Source organism: Panthera onca, chromosome B1, assembly GCF_046562875.1.
Source record: "Panthera onca isolate mPanOnc1 chromosome B1, mPanOnc1 haplotype 2, whole genome shotgun sequence".
Taxonomy (NCBI): Eukaryota; Metazoa; Chordata; class Mammalia; order Carnivora; family Felidae; genus Panthera; species Panthera onca.
This window is the reverse complement of record NC_138342.1, coordinates 66,214,540-66,239,003: the sequence shown is the minus strand read 5'-3', so window position 1 is coordinate 66,239,003 and position 24,464 is coordinate 66,214,540. Positions and strand designations below refer to the sequence as shown.

Below are 24,464 nucleotides of genomic sequence, written 5' to 3'. Positions count from 1 at the left end.
GTATGAGAGTAGTCAGTGGCCACCAGTACCAATCTCAAGTAGGCATCACAAGCCAGGCACACTGCACTATGACTGAAGTTAGAATTAACCTCATTTATTTTCACAGTGAACCTGCCACCCAAGTGTCATTGCCTGCAGCTTAGCAGGCATAAGTAACTAGCCCATGGCCACCATTAGTAGTGTAAAGCTGTTTAGCCTCACCTCGTTGTCAGGACATCTGCTACTTAATTAGAGCCACTCTGAAACCTATACTCATTTTATTTAGCTTGCTATCATATTAATTTATACAATATTTGTAGTAGTTTGTGGGTCTGCTTGGCTACAAATAAGTTCCTCCAGATGAATTTAGCAGTGCTCGCCCTGAACCACTGTCCTGAAAGCCTGAGCAGTAGCCTCCAGCGCCCCTCATTTACATCTTCAAAGTGCCTTCTAACTCGGTTTTTTTCTTACAGACATTGTATGCCTTTCTGCACACTACCCATTTCCTTGCTAGATTCGCAGGAAGAGTGTAGTAGAAATAGTAGAGTCAAGAAAACAGTGAATTTTTTTTTTTTTTTTTTATCCTCGGGGCTTGTTGGATCAGAGGGAAGCATTGCCATTGACCTTTGCCTCCTAATGAGCAGTGCAGCTTCCAGAGGAGCCTCCCTTTTCTTTCTGGAAGCCTGAGCAGCTCTGCTCCTGTCACCTTGTTTTTCTAGGGTTTGAACTGCAATAGAATTCTCAGGAAAGGGAAAATATGTGAAGCCCAGGATAAAGCTTTTCAGTTTTTAGGCTTTTTTTGGAAGTACCTTCTCTGTGAAGATACATTTCTTGTATTTATCTTTTGATTAAAACCGTTTCCTTTTCTTAAAATCTCATTTTAAAATTATTTGTCTCCTCCCCTCCTTGACTCTCCTTTGAATTATTTTGTAGTTATAGACATTTTAGTGCAGTCTTGTTTGACAGGATTTTTGTTTGTTTGTTTTTTATTTTGTTTTGTTTTGAGACCTATAGCCAGGAATGGACAGAGGATATTATGTATATAATTCATAGTAAAATGTGAGTGATCAAGAACTCTCAATTTCCATTCAGTCCTTCCAGGAGTAGATGTTTGTCATGTCAAATTAATTTTAATTGGTAAATTTCAGGCAGCAGTTTTTATCATCTTTTTGGGGTTTATAGATCAAGCTCTGGGAAATATGAAAGAAAGAAAGATCTGTAGCTTTGAGTTCCCTTTTTCTAGACTGGATGAGGAAAAGGGGGGGTAAAAAGTGAATAGGTAATAGAAACTAGGGAAACCAAGGTATATTAGTTTTCTATTGCTGTGTGATAACCTACCACAAACCTGGCAGCTTAAAACAACACATATTTGTATCTCAGAGTTTCCATGGGTCAGGCATTTAGGCACAGCAATTAGGTCATCTTCTCAGGGTTTCACAAGACTGTAGTCAAAGAGTCAGCTGGCTATGTCCCTTTCTAGAGCTTTCTAGTAGAAGAAGTCCTCCTCCAAGCTCACATGACTGTTGGCAGAATTCAGTTCCTTGTGGTTGTGGGACTGAGGTCCCCATTTTCTTGCTGGCTGTCAGCAGAGGCTTCTCTCAGCTCCTAGTGGCTGCCCAGAGTTCCTAGCCATATTCTTTTCCCCAGGCCCATTCACAGCATGGCATACGTCTTCAGGGGAAGTTGGAGAGTCTCTTTACAGTTGACTAAGATGAAATCTTATGTTACACATATGGGCTGACCCTCCCATCACTGTTGCCATATAATGTTGTCAAGGAGCAAATCACTGGTTCCATATCACTCAAGGTTGGGGATTATACAAGGCTTGACACCAGGGGGTGGAGATCATGGGGCCATCTTAGAATTCTGCATACTACACTAGGCCCTTGTGTTTCCCTGGTGTGAGATTCTCTGGCTAAGAATGTTGGCCATGCTGGGTATGTAAAGCTATGTATAAAAAGTCCGGAGTCTTGTACATGTGTGTTCCTAGCAGCATGTTGTGAGCTATTTATAGCAGCCAAAATGTGGAGACAACCCAAATGTCCACTGATGAATGAATGGATAAACAAAATTCCTTCTTGTTTTGTGCTACAACATGAATGAACCTTGAAGACGTTATGCAAAGTGAGTAAGTCAGACCCAAAAAGACAAATATCGTATTAATCCACTTATATGGCGTACCTAGAGTAATCAAATTTGTAGAGACATAAAGTAGAGTTGGAAGTTGCCAGGGGCTGGGAAGAGCAGAGAATGGGAGTTATTGTCTCATGGGTACAGAGTTTTAGTTTCGGAAGATGAGAAAAGTTCTGGAGATGAATGGTGATGATAATTGCAAAACAATGAGAATATACTTAATGCCACTGCACTATGCCCTTAAAAATGGTTAAAATGGTACAGTTTATATAATGTATATTTTGCCACAATTAAAACAAAAGTCCAGAGTCTTGGGGCTGACTTGACAGCATTGCCCCAGTGGCCTGGCTAGGACATGTTTCAGGTTCTGTATGGTTTCCTGGGAGAAGGGACAGGGGAGTAATGATTTTCTCATTTCTGTATTTATTTGTAATATTGCGGCAGAGAATAAGATATGGAAAAGTCCTGTGACAAACGTTAATTGATTATTGTTAATTAATCAATCATTGTTAATTATTTGCTAGTAAATGATTGATTGCGCAATGAACCTTCAATGGAGTCGTGTTCCCAGTGCAGTGGGAATACAGGGAAAAGACAGTTTCAAGCTCCCTTGCATCTTCTTGTTTACAGCTGTAATTCTTAACCTTAAGTGCACATTGTGATCACCTGGGGAGTGGTAAAAAATACTGATGCTTGAGGTTCAACCACCAGGGAGTCCTATTAAATTGGTTTGAGGTGAGCGCCCTGGGTATTAGGATTTGTAAAATCTCCCCAGACGGTCGTAATTGCAGTGACGATTGGGAGCCAGTATTTGTTATAGGAACAGGCCTCCCTGCAGCTGACTCCTGAAATGTTCAGTTTGATGATTTAAGAGCAATACTCATTACAGACTTGTAAGGGAACTGTTTACCATTTCTACCTAATTACCATGCAGCACAATGATGATTATGCATATCATTGAGTGTGTCAGATTAACTTCCTTGTAAATTTTAGTTGTTTTCAACATTTCGTTATTAACCTCTGTTCTCTGATGCTCATGGGAATAGGATCATCTGCACACATGTAAGAAAGGGAGAGAGAAATCTTTGTTGTGAGCATGAAGTAACAGTGAACATGATTAGATTACAACCGTATTTAATTACATGGGCAATAGGGTAAGAAAGTTGACCGGAGAGTCATGCCCATTTTCTGATTACACATGGAATGACCTCATCTTTCACATGCTAGTTTCTCAAATAATAAACTTGTGCACTTATTTTTGTTTTCTTGTTGGTTTATTACTCAAAAGATATTTGGAAGAAGGAATTAAAGAGATGCTTCTATGCTTATTATCTGTGTCTTGTTTGGTAAGGTACTGACATTTCTTGTCTCCATCCTTGTCTCTGTACCCATAATTTTTAAACTAGGAGAAAGAAATTTTTTAAATGTATATTTATTTTTGAGAGAGAGAGAGAGAGAAGGAGAGAGCGAGAGAGCGTGCACAAGTGGGGGAGGGGTAGAGAGAGAGAGAGGGAGACAGAATCCGAAGCGGACTCTGCACCGTCAGCATGGAGCCCAATGCAAGGCTTGAACTTCAGGAACCTTGAGACCATGACCTGAGCCAAAGTCGGATGCTCAGCCGACTGAGCCACCCGAGGAGGAAGAATTGGAATGTGCTTTAGCTTTCTTAATCTTGTTGAGTTCCTACTGTTTGTCAGGTGCGCTTGTAGGTTTTAGATAAATAAGAGGATGTTCAAGAAAGCATAGTCACAGCATCGGAGATTGCAGTCTCTTTGGGGAAACTAAAATGCATTACCGTCTTGTGTGGTTCATATTCTAAGAGGTGGGTGTACAAAGAAAGGAGGGAAGGTACTATGCCTCGTGGGATCGGGGAAAGTTTCATGGACAAGAGGATCTTGAGATGGATTTGAATGGAGGAATGGCTGGCAGGGAGACAAGGGGCTTGGCCCATTTGGGGACCTGCGAGTAGTTCAGTGGGCCAAGGGTGCTCTGAGCATGGGGAGGCCGAACAGGAGGACTGCCAGTAGTTTGACTGACATTGTGTAGGGTCTCCCTTAAATAAAGGCAGTCTTCAGTATAGTTTTTAGGGCTGTTTTGACTCGAAGGTTTTTATATTGCTGGTAACTTGCTGACTTATAAGAGTAATAGCTGTCCCTTAGGTAATATATTTTATGTGTAGGGCGCTGTTCTTAGAGGTTTACATTGTGAACACATTAAACTGTCATGGAAATCCTATGCCCTGTGGACTGTGTTTATTATCATTTTACAGCTGAGAAAACTGGAGATTAAATGACTTGCCCAGGGTTCTACAGTTCATAAGGGGCAGAATTAGGAATCAAACCCTGGCATTACAGCTTCAGATCTAGTGCCCTTGATAAATATGCTTTACAATATGCTTTCTATTTGTATATGTAATTAAGCTATGAAACACCACATGGGTTGTATGGCCTCAGCTTCTATGTTCACAAGAAATTCTTGAGAGATGACAGAGAAGGCAGAGGCCACTGGCCCCTGCTTTGCACTGAGCCTTATGCAAAGAAGGTTGCAGGGTTACGTGCTATGACCCAACAAAAGCAAACAGTGGGAACAGAGGCCTCTAATATTCAGGACCAGAGAAAGAAGATGGAGCACCCTATATACCAAGAACTGTTGGTGGACTTTGACAAGTTAAACTTCCCGAAGCAGCTTAGAGAACAGAAATGTATTGCTTCCAAGAATGTCGGTTATGAAAGTGGGGGATGTAAAAGGATTACAGGAAAGATCACCGATGCTGCTGCCAATGTGCACGAACTGGAGATTCAGCCCTGCTGGAGGAACTTTGAACTGAACTGAGCCTCTTTGTTTTTCCCTGGTTTCTTTCCCATTCCACTCTTGCCCTCCAAAAACGTGCCATGAGTACTGCCATTACCAGCTTCTACTGCTGCCATTTTTAAAGTATTTATTGGCAGCTTATCTTAGTTAGTGTGCATGATATTCCTAAAAAGTAGATCTGATTACCATGCTCTGTTCATGGAGGACAAGTGGGAAATTTGGAAGGGTTCAGTGACTTGTCCAAGGTTATACAGCTAGGATGTGGCAGAGCGGAGATTCAAACCTAGGATTATATATTTAATGTTTTATTTTTAGTTTTAGTTTTGAGACAGAGAAAGACAGCACGAGTGAGGGAGGGGCTGAGAGAGAGACACACATACAGAATCCAAAGCAGGCTCCAGGCTCTAAGCTGTCAGCACAAAGCCTGATGCGGGGCTCGAACCCACAAACTGTGAGTTCATGACCTGAGCTGAAGTTGGAAGCCCAACTGACTGAGCCACCCAGGCGCCCCAAAGCCATATATTTTTTTAATATTTTATTTTTTAAGGGGTGCCTGGGTAGCTCAGTCGGTTAAGTGTCTGACTCTTGGTTTCAGCTCAGGTCATGATCTCATGGTTTCATGGGTTCGAGCCCCACTTCGGGCTCTGTGCTGATTGGCGTTCTCTCTCTCCCTCTATCTCTCTGCCCCTCTCCTGCTCATGCTGTCTCTGTCTCTCTCAAAAGTAAATAAACAAACCCTAAATTTTTTTTGTTGTTTTTTAAAATTAACTTTTCAGTGAAGTACACAGATCATGAAGTGAACAAGCACAGGTAACCAACAAACAGATCAGGTAATAGAACATTCCCAGCACCACAGCCCCTCTTTCTCCCTTCTACTCTATACCCATTAACTACCTCAAAGGCAGCCATTGTCTCTACTAGTATTATTATAGGTAACTTTTTGCCTATTTTTGAATTGTATTTTAATGGATTTAAAGAGTATGTACTCTACAGAATCTAGCTTGTTTGGTTTACATAGCTAGATTCATTTATGTTAATGTTATGTAGCCGTAATTCATTAATTATACCACAGTTTATCAATTCTACTATTGTTGGGCATTTGGTTAATTTTGGTATTTAGCAATTTTGAGTGTGACTTCCATGAACATTTTTGCATGTCTCTCTCTCTGTATATGTTTACCTATATCTGTATCTCTCTCTCTATACACATTATGTCATGTATATATATGATTTATGATGGGTATATATCTAGGAGTGGAATTTCTGGGTAGTACATGGTGTCTAAGTTCACATTTAATATAGATTGTCAAGCAATTTTCCCAAGTGGTTGAACAAATATATACTCCCACCAGTAATCTATGAGTATTAAATTACTCTGCATCCTCAATGGCATTTAGCATTGTCAGTCTTTTTCATTTTAGCCATTCTGGTGGGTATGTTGTGGTATCTTGCTATGGTTTGGGTTATCTTTTCCTTGATAATTAACAAGGGAGGGGCGTCTGGGTGACTCAGTGGGTTGAGTATCCAATTTCGGTTCAGGTCATGATCTCATGGTTCGTGAATTTGAGCCCCACATCCGCCTGACAGTGTTAAGCCTGTGTGGGATTCTTTCTCTCTTTCTGACCCTCCCCTACTTGTGCTCTCTCTCTTTCTCAAAATAAGTAAAGGAAAAACAAACAAACAAACAAACAAACAAGGGTGAGCCCTTTTTAGAAGTATATATTTTCCATTGATGTCTGTTTTTCCCCATAGCTCTGCAGTATAACTGTTGTCTTAAATTAGGTATCTATGGGGGCACCTGGGTTGCTCAGTCGGTTAAGCATCCGACTTTGGCTCGGGTCATGATCTCACGGCTTGTGAGTTCAAGCCCCGCATCGGGCTCTGTGCTGACAGCTCAGAGCCTGGAGCCTGCTTCAGATTCTGTGTCTCCCTCTCCCTCTGCCCCTCCCTGCTTGTTCTCTGTCTCTCTGCCTCTCAAAGATAAGTAAACATTGAAAAAAATTAAAAAAAAAAATAAATTAAGTATCTATGTATGTGTAGCTGGGTTTTTTTGACTTTCAATTCTGTTCCCAAGGTCTTTATTGTCCATTCTGGTGCCAAGAGTATCTTCTCTTAATAATTTTGATTTATAATAATTCTTGGTACCCATTACTTTAAGTCTGCCAACTTTGTTGTTGTCCTTCAGTGTTGTAATGGCTATTCTTCGGCCTTTTATGACTAAGAATTTTAGAATCAGCTTGTTAATTTTCATAAATTTTTTTTCAGAATGTCAATTGGGATTTAATAGACCTTGATCAATTTTAGTAAAATTGATATTAAAAAATTGAGTCTTCTCATCCACATCTATGATATATGCTTCCATTTGTTTCTTTTTCATTTCTCTCAATATTTTGTACTTCTCTGTGGGGGTCTCACACACTTTTGTTACATGCAACCCTGTATAGTTGATTTTTTTATCTTGTTAAAATGATGTAATTTTTAAACTTTCATTTTTAATTACTTGATGCTGGGATATAGAAATATAATTGAATTGTTTGGAGAGCTTGTATCCAGTGAGATTGTTGAAATAACTTGTTAATTTTGATAGTTATACTTGTACATCCTTTTGAATCTCTCACTTATGCAACGTGTCTTTAGAAGGAATGGCAATTTTATTTCTTTTCCTATGCTTACATCTTTTATATTTTTCTTTTTTTTCTTTGTGATTATTTTTCCCACTCACCTTATTAAATTTGCTCAGACTTCTGGTTCAGGGTCAAATTGAAACAGCCCATTTCTGATATCTGGAGGGAAACTTTCAGTATTTTACGGTGTGAGATAATGATTTCTGTTTTTTGTTTTGTTTTGTAGATAATGTTTTATAATTTTGTAGATAATGTTCAGATTAAGGACATTCCATTCCAGTCTATTCCTAATTTGCTAAGGGCTTTTTTAAAATTTAGAAACCGGGTGGCCTGGCTGGCTGTCAGAGGAGCATGTAACACTTAATCTTGGGGTCATGAGTTTGAGCCCCACATGGGGTGTGAAGATTACTTAAATAAAACTTAAAAAAATAAAATTTAGAAATAATATATAGGTGTTTAATTTTATCAAATACTTTTTCTGCATCTAATAATATTTTGCAGTTTTTTAATCCTTTATTTTTTTTGTGTGGTTAATTACATCAGTTAATTTTCAGTGTGATTTAGAATACTTACTTTATATACTTGTTTTGTTTTCTGACTTTGCACTTACCATCATTAGGGATATTAGCCTTTAATTTTTCTTTCTTGTGATGTGGGTTTTGTTCTCAGGCTATTCTCATACTATAAAGTAAGTTGGGAAAAATTATGCTTTTTTATTTTCTGGAAAAGATTATATAAGATTAATGTTATTTTTCCTTAAGTGTCTGGAAAACTTAGTGGTAGTGTCATCTGGGTCTAGAATTCCTTTTGTGAGATATTTTTATCTTTTATTTAATTTGTAATTGCTAATTTTTACTTCTTGGGTCAGATATGGTTTGTTGCATTTTTCTTGGAAGTTTTTCATTTCATCTAAATTTTCAAGAATTGGTTACACTATCCATTCATTTTTTTCATATCTATAATGTCTATAGGGATGTCTCCCTTCTTATATTTGATATTGATAATTATATGTTAATATATATGTTTATATGTTAAATTATATGTTATTTATATGTTAAATTATATGTTAATATTAATAATTATAAACACATAAATTGTATGTGTTGGTTCTCTATTGTACTTTTTTTTCTGTTTTACTATTTTCTGCTTCCATTTCATTGTTTATTTCCTTCTCCCTTTTCTGAGTTCACCTTTTTTTCTAGCGCTTTTAGGTGGACACTTAAGTTATTCAATCTTATCTTTCTTCTTTTCTAATGTATCTCTTTAATACTGTAAGTTTCTTAGCATGATTTATGTGCTCCTCACAATTTTTGGCATGTCACATATTTATCATTTATTTCAAAATATTATCTGATTTTTCCTTCTAATTTAATCATTGATCAGAGGGCTATTTAGAAATAAATTGCTCAAAAAATGTTCAATTTTCAATTCACATTCAATTCTCAAACATATGAGAATTTTTTGATTATGCTTTGTTATTGATTTCCCTAGCTTAATTCCACTGTATTCAAAGAACATATTTTGTATTTTTGAGACTTGCTTTATGGCCCGCCATATGGTCAACATTGATGAAGGTTTTTGTGCACTTGAAAAGAATGTGTGTTCTGAATTTGTTGAATGCAATCTTTTGAAATATCAGTGAGGTCAAGAAATTAAGTTTGATAGTCAATTGTTCAGAACTATGTTCTAACTAATTTTCATCAACTTTTTTTCCATTGGTTACTCAGAGGGATGTGTTAAAATCTCCTAATTGTGGATTCATTTATTTCTTCTTTTATTTTTGTCAATTTTTTTTCTATATTTTGAGGCTATTTAATTAATTGCATACACATTTAGAAATATTTATATCTTCCTGATCATACCAATATGAAATATCCCTCTCTATTTCTGGAAATGTAATTTTTGTTGCACTCTACTTTCCAGTATCAAGAAACATTTTCTTCATAATTGGTGTTTACATAGTATAAACATCTCTTTCTACCTTCTTACTTTCAGCCTTTCTATGTCATTATCTTTAAAGCATGCTTCTTATAAGTAACACACATTTAGTATTTCCTTTTTACTCTATTTCATTTTTCAATCTGACAGTCTTAGTGTTTAGTGTTTTTGTCTCTAAGTAAATACAAGTATTTGCATTTAACTCTAACATAATACTATTTGTTTCTTATATGTTATACTTCTTTGGTTTCTTTTTAAATTAGATGTATTATTAATTTTTTTAAGAGAGAGAGAGAGCAAGTGGAGAGGGAGAGGGAGAGAGAGAGAGAATCTTAAGCACCTGATGCTGAGCTCAATCCCACCACCCTGGGATCATGACCTGAGCTGAATTCAAGAGTCAGATACTCAACTTACTGAGCCACCCAGGATCCCTGAATTAAATATATTATTATTCCATTTTCTTTTCTGTTAGCTTCCATTGAAACATTATTTGGCTGATCTTGTAGGGGTCACCCTAAATTATAACATCTTCTACAATTTATTAAATTTCTAATGTAGATTAGTACTTGCATCACTTCCTGTACCTTAAATTATGTTTACTGCCACCCTTCCCCCTCCTCACAATGTGGCTGTGGTTCTCAAACATTGTATTTATCATACATTTTATTTTATTTTATTATTTTTTATATGAAATTTATTGTCAACTTGGTTTCCAAACAACACCCAGTGCTCATCCCACCAGGTGCCCTCCTCAATACCCATCACCCACTTTCCCCTCTTCCCCACCACCCATCAACCCTCAGTTTGTTCTCAGTATTTAAGAATTTAAGTATTAAGAGGTTTAAGTATTTAAACCTCTTATGGTTTGCCTCCTTCCCTCTCTGTAACTTTTTTCCCCCTTTCCCCACCCCCCTGGTCTTCTGTTGAGTTTCTCAGGATCCACATATGAGTGAAAACATATGGTATCTGTCTTATTTCACTTGACTTATTTCACTTAGCATAACACTCTCCAGTTCCATCCACGTTGCTACACATGGCCAGATTTTATTCTTTCTCATTGTCAAGTAGTATTCCATTGTATATATAAACCACAATTTCTTTATCTATTCATCAGTTGATGGACATTTAGGCTCTTTCCATAATTTCACTGCTATAAACATTGGGGTACAAGTGCCCCTATGCATCAGCACTCCTGTATCCCTTGGGTAAATTCCTAGCAGTGCTATTGCTGGGTCATAGAGTAGATCTATTTTTAATTTTTTGAGGAACCTCCACACTGTTTTCCAGAGTGACTGTACCACTTAAACACGGCATTGCTATTATGCTATTACTTCTTTATAAAGACAAGCTTTCTTTAGTCATCCACATTATTACTTTTTCCATTGCTTCTTTCTAATGTCTATTAGTTTCCATCTGGGATCATTTTGTTTGTGTGGAGCTCTCCACTATTATGAGTCTGTTGCCAATGGAATGACATTCTAAAGTGTATTCATTTCACTTGTATTTTTAAAGGCAATTTTCACTGGGTAAAGATACTGGAAATAGGCATTTTAAAGCTTTTTGGAGATATTCCAAATATCTGGCTTTCATTATTTCAGTTGAGGAGTAAGTCAGTTATATTGTTGGTTATTTGAGGTAATGTATCTCTTCTTTATCTGCATTGTAGATTTTTCTCTTTTTATTTGGTTTTCAGCAATTTGACTATGATGATCCTAGGTATGGTTTTTTTTAAAGATATGTTTTGTGTGGAGTTCATAGTGTATCTTGTCTGTGATTCAATATCTTTTCATGGATTTAAGAAGATTCTTAAATATGATCCCTATATATATTGTTTCAGTCCAATTCTTTCCTTTTCTTCAGGGAAGAAATTACACCTATGTCCAAATTCTCTGTGATGACTCATACGTTTTCTATGTTTTGTATTGTTTTTGTTCTTGTTGCACTATTTTCCATCCTATATTCTCTCTAACTGCCTATGTAGATATATTCTACCTGCTTATAGTATTCAGTTTCTAATCCTTTTCAGCTGTGTCTTGCAGATTTTAAATTCATCTGTCGAATTTCAAGCTTCAGATGATGTATTTTTCAGTTCTGGAATTTCCATTTAATTAAAGCAAAAAAAAATTGTGTTCTCCATTGATAGTCTCCATTTTGTTTTTGATTTTATTAAAAATAATTAAATACAATTCTATTAAAGTCTGTCTGACACCTACAATATCTTGGTCTGTTAGGTCTGTTTCTGTTGTCTTTTTTCTCTTGGTCTTCAGTCATTTGGTCTTTTCTCCTTCTATGCCTGGTAACTTTTGATATTTTGCCAGATACTCTTTAGGGAAAAACTCTAGAGAAAATTTGAGTCTCTAGATTTTGTGAACATCCTATGGAAAACACTTACTTTTGCTTCTGGAAGGCAGGCTAGGGGCAAATCATTTTAACCAAAATAGGAATTTGTCATTTTGAAGTTGGTTTTCAGTCTTTTCCAGAGCTAGCCTCTTTTGGGCTGCTGTATTTACTCATAGGTTACAGCCCTGCAGTTGTCCCATCTGAAATCTTGGATGTTTACCAGGATTCTTCCTTCATGGGGTGCCTTGAATATTGACTCTGGTCTTCCCAATCCTTTGAGACTGCCAAAATTCTGGTTAGTGCTGACTACAAATCAGCAAATGCCTTGAAGGGAAAAGCAGATATGAATGTCAAGCTCATATTATCTCTCTCTCTCTCTCTTTTTAATGTTTATTCATTTAGAATAATAGAGAGAGAGAGAGAGAGAGAGAGAGAGAACATGAGTTGGGGAGGGGAAGAGAGAGAGGGAGACAGAATCTGAAGCAGGCTGCAGGCTCTGAGCTGTCATCACAGAGCCCCATGTGGGTCTTGAGCTGGTGAACCGCCAAGATCGTGACCTGAGCTAAAGTCAGATGCCCAACCGTCTGAGCCACCCAGGTGCCCCTATATTCTCTAGTAGATCATGGCTTTTCAAGCTGTTATGTTGATAGGTCTCCAGTGCTTTCAAAGCAGGTTTGCAGTATATTAATTTAATTAGTTTTTGTAGTTGTGTGAGTAGGGAGAGTTGTTCTGATAATAGCTTGCCTATCATAGTTGTAGAAGGAGCAGTAAAGTTCATACTTGTAGGCATTGCTATCTGTTGCCTCTTAAACAGATAATTCAAGAGAAGACCCGGTCCCTCAAAGATTTATAATCTGGTTTGGAGGAAAAGTCATAGAGACAACTCTTTTCTAATAATACAATATTATAATATGGTTATTCAGTAAATTAAGTTTAAAGAATTTGAGGCCATGGACCATGTCTAATAAATTTTTATATCCAAAGTAAATTTTTGATAAAATGTTTGAATTTAATAGACATGAATATAATACTCTAAGAGTTTAGAGTAGAGTTAGAAGATTGTGTGAACTATAGCATCCTTGCCTAGATCATAATGGGATAATTATAAGGTTTGGGCTGGTTGAGGGGAGAAGAAATTAAGTTAAACTGGAGGAGAAAACAGAGGCTAAGCCTAAACATAAAGCTGGCAGGCATAGGAGACAATGAAGATACCAGCCTGTCTGTAGCAAAGGGTTTGTTTTATGAAGTGAGTACTAGATGGATGGAGTAGAGCCATGTGGTGGGAAATGGTGAATACCAGATTGTGGGATATTGATTTTCTTCTATGGGCAAAAGGGTTTTCAGACTACTTCCATGGAATGTTCGTAGAAGTTAAGCCAAAAGAAGAAGTAAATATAACAGACATTGAGGTTTGGGAAACATTGGTTTAACAGATTTGTTTACTGAAATATTTCTTTGAACTCTGAAAGTATGCATTGTAAATTTCCAAAATTGTTCAAACTCAGCACACTCTTGCTTATAAAAGAAGAGCCCTTCCTGGAACATATTTTGGGAAATTAGGGTATGTGTACATTGATGAAACACTAGCTGGAATGTTACAAGATCATGGAAGGCCCATGAAACATGGGGCTTTCTTGGTACTGTTCACAGTTCTACTGCTTGCTCTGAGAAAATGTAGCAAAAGTATTTTCTCAGTATATATTAAATGAATGATTTTTTGGCTTTAGAGGATAAAGAAAAAATGAGATCAGAATTAAATCAGTTTTTTTAGCAAGATTAATCTGATAATATAGTATAGAATAGAATATGAGGGGAAGAGGCTAGAAGCTGAAATGTTAAAAAAGAACGTATTAAAAGTTTTCCGACCTAAGATTTTTTTTTTCTTGGACTGTGGCGACATCTTTGAAAATGGAAAATAAAATGGATAACAATGACATTTTGTAAAGAGAAATGACAAGATTTGGTGATAAATTAGTTGCAGGAAGAAGTAAGTTTTCAAAGTACTCAAAAGAGTTTGTATGGCTCTGAGTCACTATAGGGCAGAAGGAATTTCTTCATTGTTTTCTTAATGTAGCCTAATGATCTGATGGATGCGGTTTTGAAGGAAGTATCCAATCCCGTGAAAGTTTACTTTATGTCTACTTTATGTTTGAGAACTTTCCGTGTAGAAAAATAGCACAAGTTTTGAAACAGTAAAGCTAGTGATGGGAAAGAGTTTGAATGAAAGATGCAGAAAAAAAAAAACAAACCTGTTTTTAAAAATCATGCTGAATTTGGGGCACCTGGGTGGCTTAGTCAGGTAAGCGGCCAACTCTTGATTTCAGCTCAGGTCATGATCTTGCAGTTTGTGAGATCAAGCCCTGCATCAGGCTCTGAGCTGACAGCAAGGGGCCTGCTTGGGATTCTCTCTGTCCATCTCTCTGTCCTTTCCCTGCTTGTGCTAACTCATGCTCTCTGTCTCTCTGTCTCTCTCTCTCTGAAAAATAAACTTAAAAAAAAAAAAACTACATAAAAAATCATGCTGAGTTTGACTGAAAGCAAGTATGTTGTGCAGAGTCTAACTTAGCCCACAAATTCACTTTTCTGCCAGCTCAATAATTCTATAACAGCTGCATATAAAGTATGTTGATTAAAACATTTGAAAGTTATGGTAATTAAGATTGGGTAATTATTTGAAGCTACTTCTCTTCCCAAAGAAAACAGAGTATTTCAGGATTATCAACAAGAGGGCCTTGGATTTGAGGAATGAACAGGTTATGAGACTGGAAATACATATTCTGTCTAGTCTAGATATGCTAAGAGTCAAAGTCTAGGAAATCCCAGACTACTACCATCACCTCCTATATCTGATATAACCTAGTGAGTCCCAAGGGAACTGACTGCCTTGGCTCAGAAGAGGCAGGGGATGGAATGGAAGCCATACAGGCTTCAGACTCACAGACTTGGATTTAAATCCTAGAGGGAATAAGTTGCTTGCTTTTTAGGCTACTTATCCGTAAAGTAACAATAGTGATTATTTCACAGGATGGTGATAAAGATTAAATAAGATATAAAATAGCTAGTACTATAGGCACTATGCATGCAAATATACATGAATAAATGAAAATAAAAATGAGTACTGTGTTGTAGTTTCTTAAATACACCTTCTACCAACCAACCAGATTTTCTGTCCACCTAAAAAAAAAAAATCATGTATCATGTTATTAACATTAATCTAGGGATCTTGAGAGATGCTACACTTGTGATGATGGCAGCCAGGAGTGATAATAAAATTGATGTAATACCAATTACAGAAAACTATTCAAAAATACGTTCAAAGGTTTTACATGTAAAGTAGGGCAGTTACATGGGTCAAGTGTTGGTGGGACTAGAAGAACAATTTGTCCTTGCTGGAAAAGTTGTAAGTACTAGAATCTGAATGAGGTAAATCTAAATAGCAAAACATGGTTTTCATTAATTGTAACGTAATCTCTTTTTGCCATTACACCAGCGAGAAGAAGCTCATTACAGATGCCCTTAATAGAAATCAGTTTCTGAAGAGACTGGATCCTCAGCAGATCAAAGACATGGTGGAATGCATGTATGGTAGAAACTACCAGCAAGGGAGTTACATCATTAAGCAAGGAGAACCAGGAAACCATATCTTTGTGCTAGCAGGTGGGTTTCACAGGTTTTTCCAGTTCCAGTTCTTACATAACAAATATTTTGCCTATTGCCTTATGATTTTTTGCAAACATTTATAAAAATGCAAAACCGGTTGCTCTGTTTGTATGAAACCATAACAGAACGAGCTCATGAAATAGTAACATTGTTTACCTAATCATAATGGTGATTATAATATTTACTGAGTGCATTTTATGTGTCAAGCATCCTACTGAGCACTTTATAGAGAGATCTCATTTCATCTTCTCACCAACTCTGTTAGGTAAGTGCTGTTATCACCTTATTACTAATGTGGACTTTGCCACAGAAAAGTTATGTAACTTATGCAAGGCCACAAAGCTCATAAATGGTGGAGGTAGAATGCAGATGTAGATAATCTGACTCGTGTCCGTACTTCTAATCACAATGCCACCTACCCAGCAACTGCAAAAAAGGTGTTTCTATTTAAAATACTGCTGCTTATGTTGACATTTTTAGGTTGTTGTAGGAGGATAAAGAAAACAATTGTTTTTGTGGTTCTGTAAAATATTTGGGTTATATACGAATGCTTTCAGAAGATAATTTAGGTACATGTAACCAACATGTGAATCAAATGGAATGCATTAAGATTAAAACTGGTGTCTTTAGAACCATTTAAATGGTTTTCTCCATATATAATTATAGGAACAGGTTTACATGCTGGGTAGATTTTAATAATCAGATAGGCAAAGGATTTCTTAAATGCATACCAAATGCATGCCTTATAGTAGTACTCAAAAAATGATTTTTGTTAGATATAGAGACAAGAAATTATATGAACAGGGTGTATGTTTAGTGAACACCTTCTCAAATTCTGAATTGCCCCAACTTCTTGAGTTTTAGGGAAAAAGTTAAGGTGGCTTACCCAGATGGAGTGGTAAATTGAGACATGCTGTGGCCTTTTATTTTATACTGTAGTTCCTGGCAACCTAAGAATGCTTTCATGATTCTTGTTTCCTTGGGGGCCTTAGGTGTAGGGCAGAAGTTGCCATTCCAAACAAATTAATAAATATGTATTGTTGTATTTATACCATATAAAAGATTGTTTTCATATGCTCTGATTCCTTAGACATGCTATTTTCATAAATATTGGTGTTTATTTGCCATAAACGTCTCTGTAGACACCCCTAAAATTATACAGTCATTCTCAAGAAATTATTCTCCCAAGAATTATTCTAATTCTATGGTCTGAATTTAGCCAACCTTCAAGTTTTTGGGGACGATAATCCAGGGCAGTTTCCCCATCTTTCAACTTTTCTCTTGGCCATTTCATTTCTACTTTAGCAACACCAGAAACTCTGGCATGAAAAAATAGATCATTAACTCAACAAATTTTTATGGAAGCTGTTAGGAAAAGATGAGAAACTCATGTCAGCCCATCTTGTTCCTTGCCGATAACTCCAATGAAAGACTAGGGAAGAGAAGAGTTAGAACAGAAGCCAGCATCAGTACAGTCATTGACATCAGGGTTACAGCACACATGGAAATGAAAATTGGACAGTTTCTTATTTGAATAAATTATGGTGTTATCTCAGGACTGACTTGCCTGATTTAACTGATTGGGCAAATTAGTTAATTAAAAATCTCCCTTTTATAATATATGGCATGAATAGCAAATATTAAAAGCATATTTAGCTTAAACTTTGATATTCCATATAATTCTTTAGTATTTCCCAAGTCCCATGGGTCATACTCAAATAGAAAAAAAAACTTTAAATGCATTGAGACCCATGATACAAACTTGACGGTACCACTAAGTGGTTTCAGTGGAGTGGAATTTAGTTGTAATGAGAAATTATTAAATTTTGTATTATATCTGTAGGATTTGGAGCCAATGCAGCTTTTTTTCTTACTATAATGTAAGTTCTATCAGAATAAGTAATTTAAAAAATTTCCTCAACATTTTTATTCATTTTTTGAGAGACAGAGAGACACAGAGTATGTGTGGGGGAGGGGCAGAGAGAGAGGGAGACACAGAATCCGAAGCAGGCTCCAGGCTCTGAGCCATCAGCACAGAGCCCAATGCGGGGCTCCAACCCACAAACCCGCGAGATCATGATCTGAGCCGAAGTAGGCTGCTTACCGACTGACCTGCCCAGGCGTCCCCAGAATAAGTATCTTTTGTGTCTCTTTGGCAGTTGTACCAGTTCCTGCTACAACATAGGTACTCAAATCAGATTTGGTGAATGAATGGCTGGGCAGAGATGATTCAGAGCTGCTTAGTGGTGAACTAGGAGAAGGAAAGATGAACTCTTCAAGGGAAAGAGAATAACCCACCATTTTTTCCCCCTCGAAGAATGGAGGTCTCTTTTGCATGTAGCTTTTTGTTAGGTAAGGTTTTATTTACACTCATTTTCAAAAGGAAACGAGTAGAGAATCACTGGGGCCAAATAATTGTGAGGAGGTGGCCTCAAATACTGCCTCTCCCTTTCCTTGATAGGCACTCTTCTTTCTCATTTTTATAAGACTTTATTTTTTCTAGAGCAGTTTTAGGTATGCAACAAAATTTGGAAGGAAATACAGAAATTTTTCCATATACCCCTTGTTCCCACACAGCCATGGCCTCCACCATTATCAACATCACTCACCAGAATGGCGCCTTTTTTTTTTTTTTTTTTTAAATCAAGGATGAGCCTATATTGATATATCATCAAAGTTTACCATAAGTTGCTGTTGTACCTTCTATGGGTTTAGAGAAATGTATAATGACATTTATCCATCATTATAAAATCATGCAGAGTATTTTCACCATCCTAAAAATTCTCTGTGCTCTGCCTGTTCATCTCCCCTGACCCTATCCCTGGCAACCACTGGTCTTTTCATTTTCTCCATAGTTTCCCCTTTTCCAGAATGTCATATTGCTGGAATTATACAGTATGTAGCTTTTTTAAATTGAATTCTTTCACTTAGTTGTATATGCACTTGAGGCTCCTCCTTGTCTTTTTGTGGCCTAATAGCATCTTCCTTCCTTCCTTCCTTTCTTTCTTTCTTTCTTTCTTTCTTTCTTTCTTTCTTTCTTTCTTTCTTCTTTTTCTTTTTTTCTTTTCTTTTCTTTTTTTTTGAGCAGCAGGCAAAAGTTTATTAGAATACAAGATTAGAAAGGAAGACTAGTAGGAAAGCTCTCACTCTCTTTCCAGAGAGGGGACATTCGAAAGTGAATGCCCCTAAAGCTCATTTCTTTTTAAGTACTGAATAATATTCCATTGGCTGGATGTACCACAGTTTCTCTGTTCATCCATTAAAGGACATCTTTGTCATTTCTAAGTTTTGGCAGTTATAAATAAAGCTGCTGTAAATATCTGTGTGCAGGTTTTTGTGTGGATCAGAGGTTTGAACTCCTCTGGGTAAAATGCTAAGGAGGGCAATGGATGCATTGTATGGTAAGATTATGTTTAATAGAAGAAAGTGCCAAACTGTCTTCCAAAGTGACTGTCCCATTTTACATTCCCATCGGCAATGTAGGAGAGTTCCCCTTGTTCCATGTGCTCACTAACATTGGGTGTTGTCAGTGTTCCAGGTTTTTGTCATTCTACTAGGTGTGTGGTGGTATTTTACTGTTGTTTTAATCTGCATTTCTCTGATGACGCATGATGTGGGGCATCATTTCATATGCTTATTTACCATCTGTCTATCTTCTTTGGTGAGCATCTGTTAAAGCTCCTTGGCCCATTTTTTAATCAGATTGTTTGTTTTCTTGCTGTTGAGTTGTTAGGGGTTTTTGTATATTTTGCCAAACATACTTTTATCACGTGTGTCTTTTTGCAAAAATATTTTCTTACAGTCTGTGGCTTGTCTTCTAATTCTCTTGATACTGTTTTTCTCATGCACTTTTCTTAGCAACTGTCCTTTATTACTTCATGTCAGTGATTGAGGGTTTAGACAACAATGCAGGCATGGTGAAGTTACTTACCCAAGGTTACACAGCCAATGATTGGACAGGGCCAGGCTGTCTGACTCCAGGGCCCATGCGTTTCTAATTATGACAAGTTAGTCCTTCTGTTAGTGTGGACAGCTAGGATGTGTTTTCAAGACATACAGTAATTGTTGTGTTCCTTGGACAAAAGAAATAGTTTTATGTGCTACATTTTCTTGGGGTAGAATGAATTTTAAATACAACACTTGCCATCCACTGCTTCTGGAGAAGAACTTTGTAGCAATGATAATAACATTAACAATAGCTAACACTAACATAGCATTTTCTGTGTGTTAGCCATTGTTCTAAGTTCCCTACCTATGTTAACTAATTTAATTCTCACAGCAACTATCTGAGGTAAATATTATTATTATTATTATTATTATTATTATTATCCCCATTACTGACAAAGAACCCCAGGCAGAGTAGGGAACCCCTTTCTTTCAAAGTGATCAGCTAATAGAGAGTAAGTGGGAGAGCTGCTTTTAGTCTGCACTGTCAACCACTATATTATAATGAGAATCATAAGAGATCTTGCCTGTATGCTTTGTGTACTTTCTGATTGTCTTACTTTTGTAATTTATTTGGATTATTTGTGTTTTTTCTTAAATTCTGCTTGACAGAGGGTCGACTAGAGGTGTTCCAAGGGGAGAGATTGTTGTCATCCATCCCTATGTGGACCACGTTTGGGGAGCTAGCCATTTTATACAACTGTACAAGAACTGCCTCTGTGAAAGGTAACAGGATGAAAGGCTCTATTTTTGAATTGTTACACAATGTTTATGACAATCTAAGTCACTACTATTGCCTGCTGAGTATTTCTGTCTCCCATTGTGCCCCATGTGCTCTTGTTAAAAGAAATGCTATGCTTACAAAAGAATTTATATTGAAGCACTTGTCTAAATCATTCAAATTTAAGAGAACTTTTCCTTCAGGTACCTGCATATGAAATATGAAAATGGCTTTCTATTATTGAATTATTCCAATATTTGCTTTAATTACCACTTCGCTTTTTTTTCTGTGTAAACATCTGCCTTTGGTTCATCCAGAATGTTAGCTTTTCATTCTCTGTGATGTTCCAAACATATTATAAACCAGAAAAATTAATGAAACCAATGAAAATATATAAATAGCCAAAGGGAGGTGAATTAATTAATGAGAGTTTTCCTGAGTGACTCCTGGGATTAGTTTAAGGGTTCTTGTTTTTATTGACATTATTCATGGTTATCTTGGGCATGAATACTTGGATGTGTTTCTCAGTGGTTAGGACTGGGTTAAGTGTCTTAGAATTGCTGCAGTTTTGATTAAAAAATGCAGATTCTGGGGCTTCACTCCAAACACAAATTAGAATCTCTGGCAATGGAGCTTAGGGATCTGAATTTTTTTTTAAGTTTTTTTTAATGTTTATTTATTTTTTAGGAGGGGAGGGACAGAGAGGGAGGGGGACAAAAATCTGAAGCAGGCTCCAGGCTCCAAGCTATCAGCACAGAGCCCAATGCAGGGCTTGAACTCACAAACTGTGAGATCATGACCTGAGCCGAAGTCAGATGCTTAACCTATTGAGCCACCCAGGTGCCCTGTATGGATTTGTATTTTTAGCAAGAATGTCAAGATAAATCTAATTCATTCCAAAATTTAGTAAACCAAAGCTTTGGATTTTGATTTATTTTATAGGCTCTCATTACTTCTTTTTTTTTTTTTTAAATACAATTGTAACTTCATCTAGATTTTTTAGAGCTGCTACTTCTGCTCTTCTTCCTGTTTAGATTTTATTCTTGCTTTCTATGTCTTTCCTATAAAAAAATTGTCTCAAACACTGTTTTGCATAATTTCTATGAAAATGATTTGTATGTACTTTATACAAAAGTAACCATAGAGATCCTTAAAAATATATTGGCTTTCATTAGCTACAATGTCTGAACAGCATAAAAATACATAAAAACATACTCATACACTCAGATCTTTAACTTTCAATTATCTACTTGTGAATTCTTCACTTTCTGGATTAGCTACAGGCTGGCTGGTTTTCTCTTGTATCACAGCACAAATCTGAAATGCATCCTGATGATGTAGTATGTAATTAGGAATTGCAAACTAATTTTGATATCATCCTAAGCAAAACATAATTAGAAAGGAAATCTTTTGCTACTCACTTCCAAATCATGGTTCATTTCAAAGCCAAAGATGATTTTATAAAATTACCCACTATTTATATCACTGCTTCCTTCCATTTGCATGTTAAATAATGCAATTTCCAAGAAATATCATTTGATGGGAATATATGAAAAATTTATCAATTAACATTTTGGACTGTTTTCTTAATGTGGGGCTAAACAATATTTTATTATTTTCTTGATTTTTCTAAAGCTATTACCAATGTTAAAACTTGGGCACTAGATCGAGAGGTATTCCAGAATATAATGAGAAGGACAGCTCAAGCTAGAGATGAACAGTACAGAAACTTCCTCAGAAGGTAAGAATAACACATTGTTGGAAAGAGTAGAAGATGGTGTAGTTATATTGTGGCTATTTTGGTTTTATCACAATAATTACTTTACTAGAGCTTTCCTCATTTAAGCAATTTCCACATGACTAAACCAAAGGAACGAAAGTATTCCCTTGCAGTAAAGGCCACTATATTGAAAAAATATATACTTAATTCCAATTAGCCTTGCACACTGATTTATTTATCTTTCACTAATTTTGCCCTTGTATTGATGGAGTCCTTGTATATAGTATAGAAAAATGTGTAAAAAGTCTTAAAATATTCATCTGGGTTGCTCAGTTGACTTTGAAAGATAGCCTATAATTTGGAAGTGGATAGCAAAAGAGCATCTTTCTAATAATGCTTTGCTTAGACTAATATTAAAATTAATTTATTTTGCTATCTTTAATTGCTTTACCTGACACATTATTTTTCTCATTTATATAACCACACCATCTTCCAAATTACTATTATTTGTAACAAATTAACTTGCCAGAAATGTCACTGTGTGTGTCTTGATGACACAGATCCTTGGAACATATTTTGTGACCTGTTCTGTACCCCCAACAACTTGGATACATCAATTTAGAAAGAAACAAATACGTATCTAACTGAAAAAGTCAGTTATGCGTATACAAAGTTTGTTTGTTTTTTTGGAGAATATACATTCTTTTTTTTATTAAATTTTTTAACGTTTTTTATTTATTTTTGAGACAGAGAGAGATAGAGCATGAATGGGGAGGGGCAGAGAGAGAGGGAGACACAGAATCGGAAGCAGGCTCCAGGCTCTGAGCCATCAGCCCAGAGCCCGACGCGGGGCTCGAACTCACGGACTGCGAGATCGTGACCTGAGTGAAGTCGGACGCTTAACCGACTGAGCCACCCAGGCACCCCTGGAGAATATACATTCTTTAAACTATTTCTGTGTTATTTTTTTTGGGGGGGGGTTGACAATCTCTAAAGCTTCAATACATACTGTAATGAAATGTTACCCATGCTAAGTGGTAATAATAATAAAATATCCCACAATTTCCAAAAATAAATTCTAAGCTCTTTTTAATATTAGTGATTTTACTTTGCATAAGTAGCCTAGAATATAGCAAGGACTCAATAAATATTGATCGAATGTCTTTTTAATCATCAGTAGAACATTGTAGGTGTTGAGGGTTCTCCTACAGAATCTTGCTGATTTGCCCTCCCCAGAGATAATATTGACTCTTGGCAGAGAGCTGCAATAATGATAAGTAAGTGCCTTACCTATATGCCAACCAATGCCTTAGCTATCATGTTGTGGGCTCTACCTGAGTATAGGTAATCTAAATATCCAGTTAACTGAGCAATACAGATCAGCATTTAAAGCTAATGAACTACACTCATGCAAAGGCCAAAGGGGGATAAATAACTCAACCAGTCCTTGTGGGTTGCCTCTGAATGTGTGAGATAAAACTTGAATTACTAGGGATAGCATTTCATTCCCTTGGAGTCTAGAGTGTTCTGTCTCAGTAGAAGGACCGAGGAGAATTTACTAGTACGTAAACCTTCTTTCCTTTTGTCTTCCTTTTGTTGTCTGATTCATCCATTCATTTAACAAATACTTATTGCTAGGCGCTAAATATTGTGGATTCAGTGGTGATCCAGATAAACCTTATTGCTTTTTTTATAGTGGGGAGACAGACAAAAGATTTTCACTCATATCAATTTCCTCACTAATCCCCAAAAGTGATAGTTTATAGAAGAGAATTTTCACTAACATTGTAGGACTCCCATTTGGACCAGAAGTAGAACTTTCACAATGAAGAGTATGTTAATCAATGACAAGTTCTGCTTACCATTTTACCTTTTCATTCTCAGGAAGGTAGATTAGAAACAGGCATTTCTCTTTGTTTCATAATATACAATGAGCTCTTTCTTTTTCCATTTACATCTTTTCATTTTGAAGTATGTGATATCTAGAAAAGTTACATAGTACATATGTAAGTTTTAAAACATAATAACAAAAATGCCCAATCTAAGAAGTGGAGCATTGGCAAAATTGAAAGTTCTTTTCCTGTGGTCCCCATTCATTTCCCGGCCTCCTACATGCGTCTCCATGGAGTGGCCTGTATTCTGAAGTTTAGAAATCATTCCTTGGTAGTCTTTATTACTTTGTCTCTAGCTTGATTTAATTAACCTATTTTTCAACTTTAAAAAGTGTTATTTTTGCAACTGAACTTTTTATTCAATCTTTTTTTCTATTTTTTTTTTTCTATTTCATCCACCTGGTTAAGTTCAGTCATTTCTCCTGTTTTAGAGTTTGGTTATCTGACTCTACTACAGTGTATTTATCTGTTCTCCAATTGGGGCATGTTCTAGTGTTCTGCAATTACAAATGATTCTGATACAAACATTCTTAGCCACGTGTCCTGGCCACGTGCCTCCCTGTGAACATGCCCAAGGATCAACTAGAGCTATTATTTTAAAAAATTGGATTCAATTATGTATTTTTGGAGTAGCATCATTTTTTCTTTAGGGGTGTCAAATTTTAGCTGGTAGGAAATATGTTTTTATCTTACAGTAATTA

At 36.4% G+C, this 24,464-nt stretch overlaps 1 protein-coding gene across 5 annotated transcripts in view; it reads left to right on the top strand.

Moving 5' to 3' along the window:
* The window catches only part of PRKG2 (protein kinase cGMP-dependent 2), a 104,778-nt gene that overhangs the window by 18,028 nt on the left and 62,286 nt on the right, over nucleotides 1–24,464 (top strand). For 4 of the 5 annotated variants that reach the window (XM_060654781.3, XM_060654782.3, XM_060654780.3 and 1 more), the window contains 3 exons: nucleotides 15,316–15,482; nucleotides 20,043–20,156; nucleotides 21,787–21,892. In XM_060654781.3, the coding sequence (XP_060510764.1) occupies nucleotides 15,316–15,482; nucleotides 20,043–20,156; nucleotides 21,787–21,892 (387 nt within the window). Of the gene's footprint in view, nucleotides 1–14,023; nucleotides 14,125–15,315; nucleotides 15,483–20,042; nucleotides 20,157–21,786; nucleotides 21,893–24,464 lie in introns of those variants that run through there. The other variant, XM_060654784.3, reaches the window with a different exon arrangement.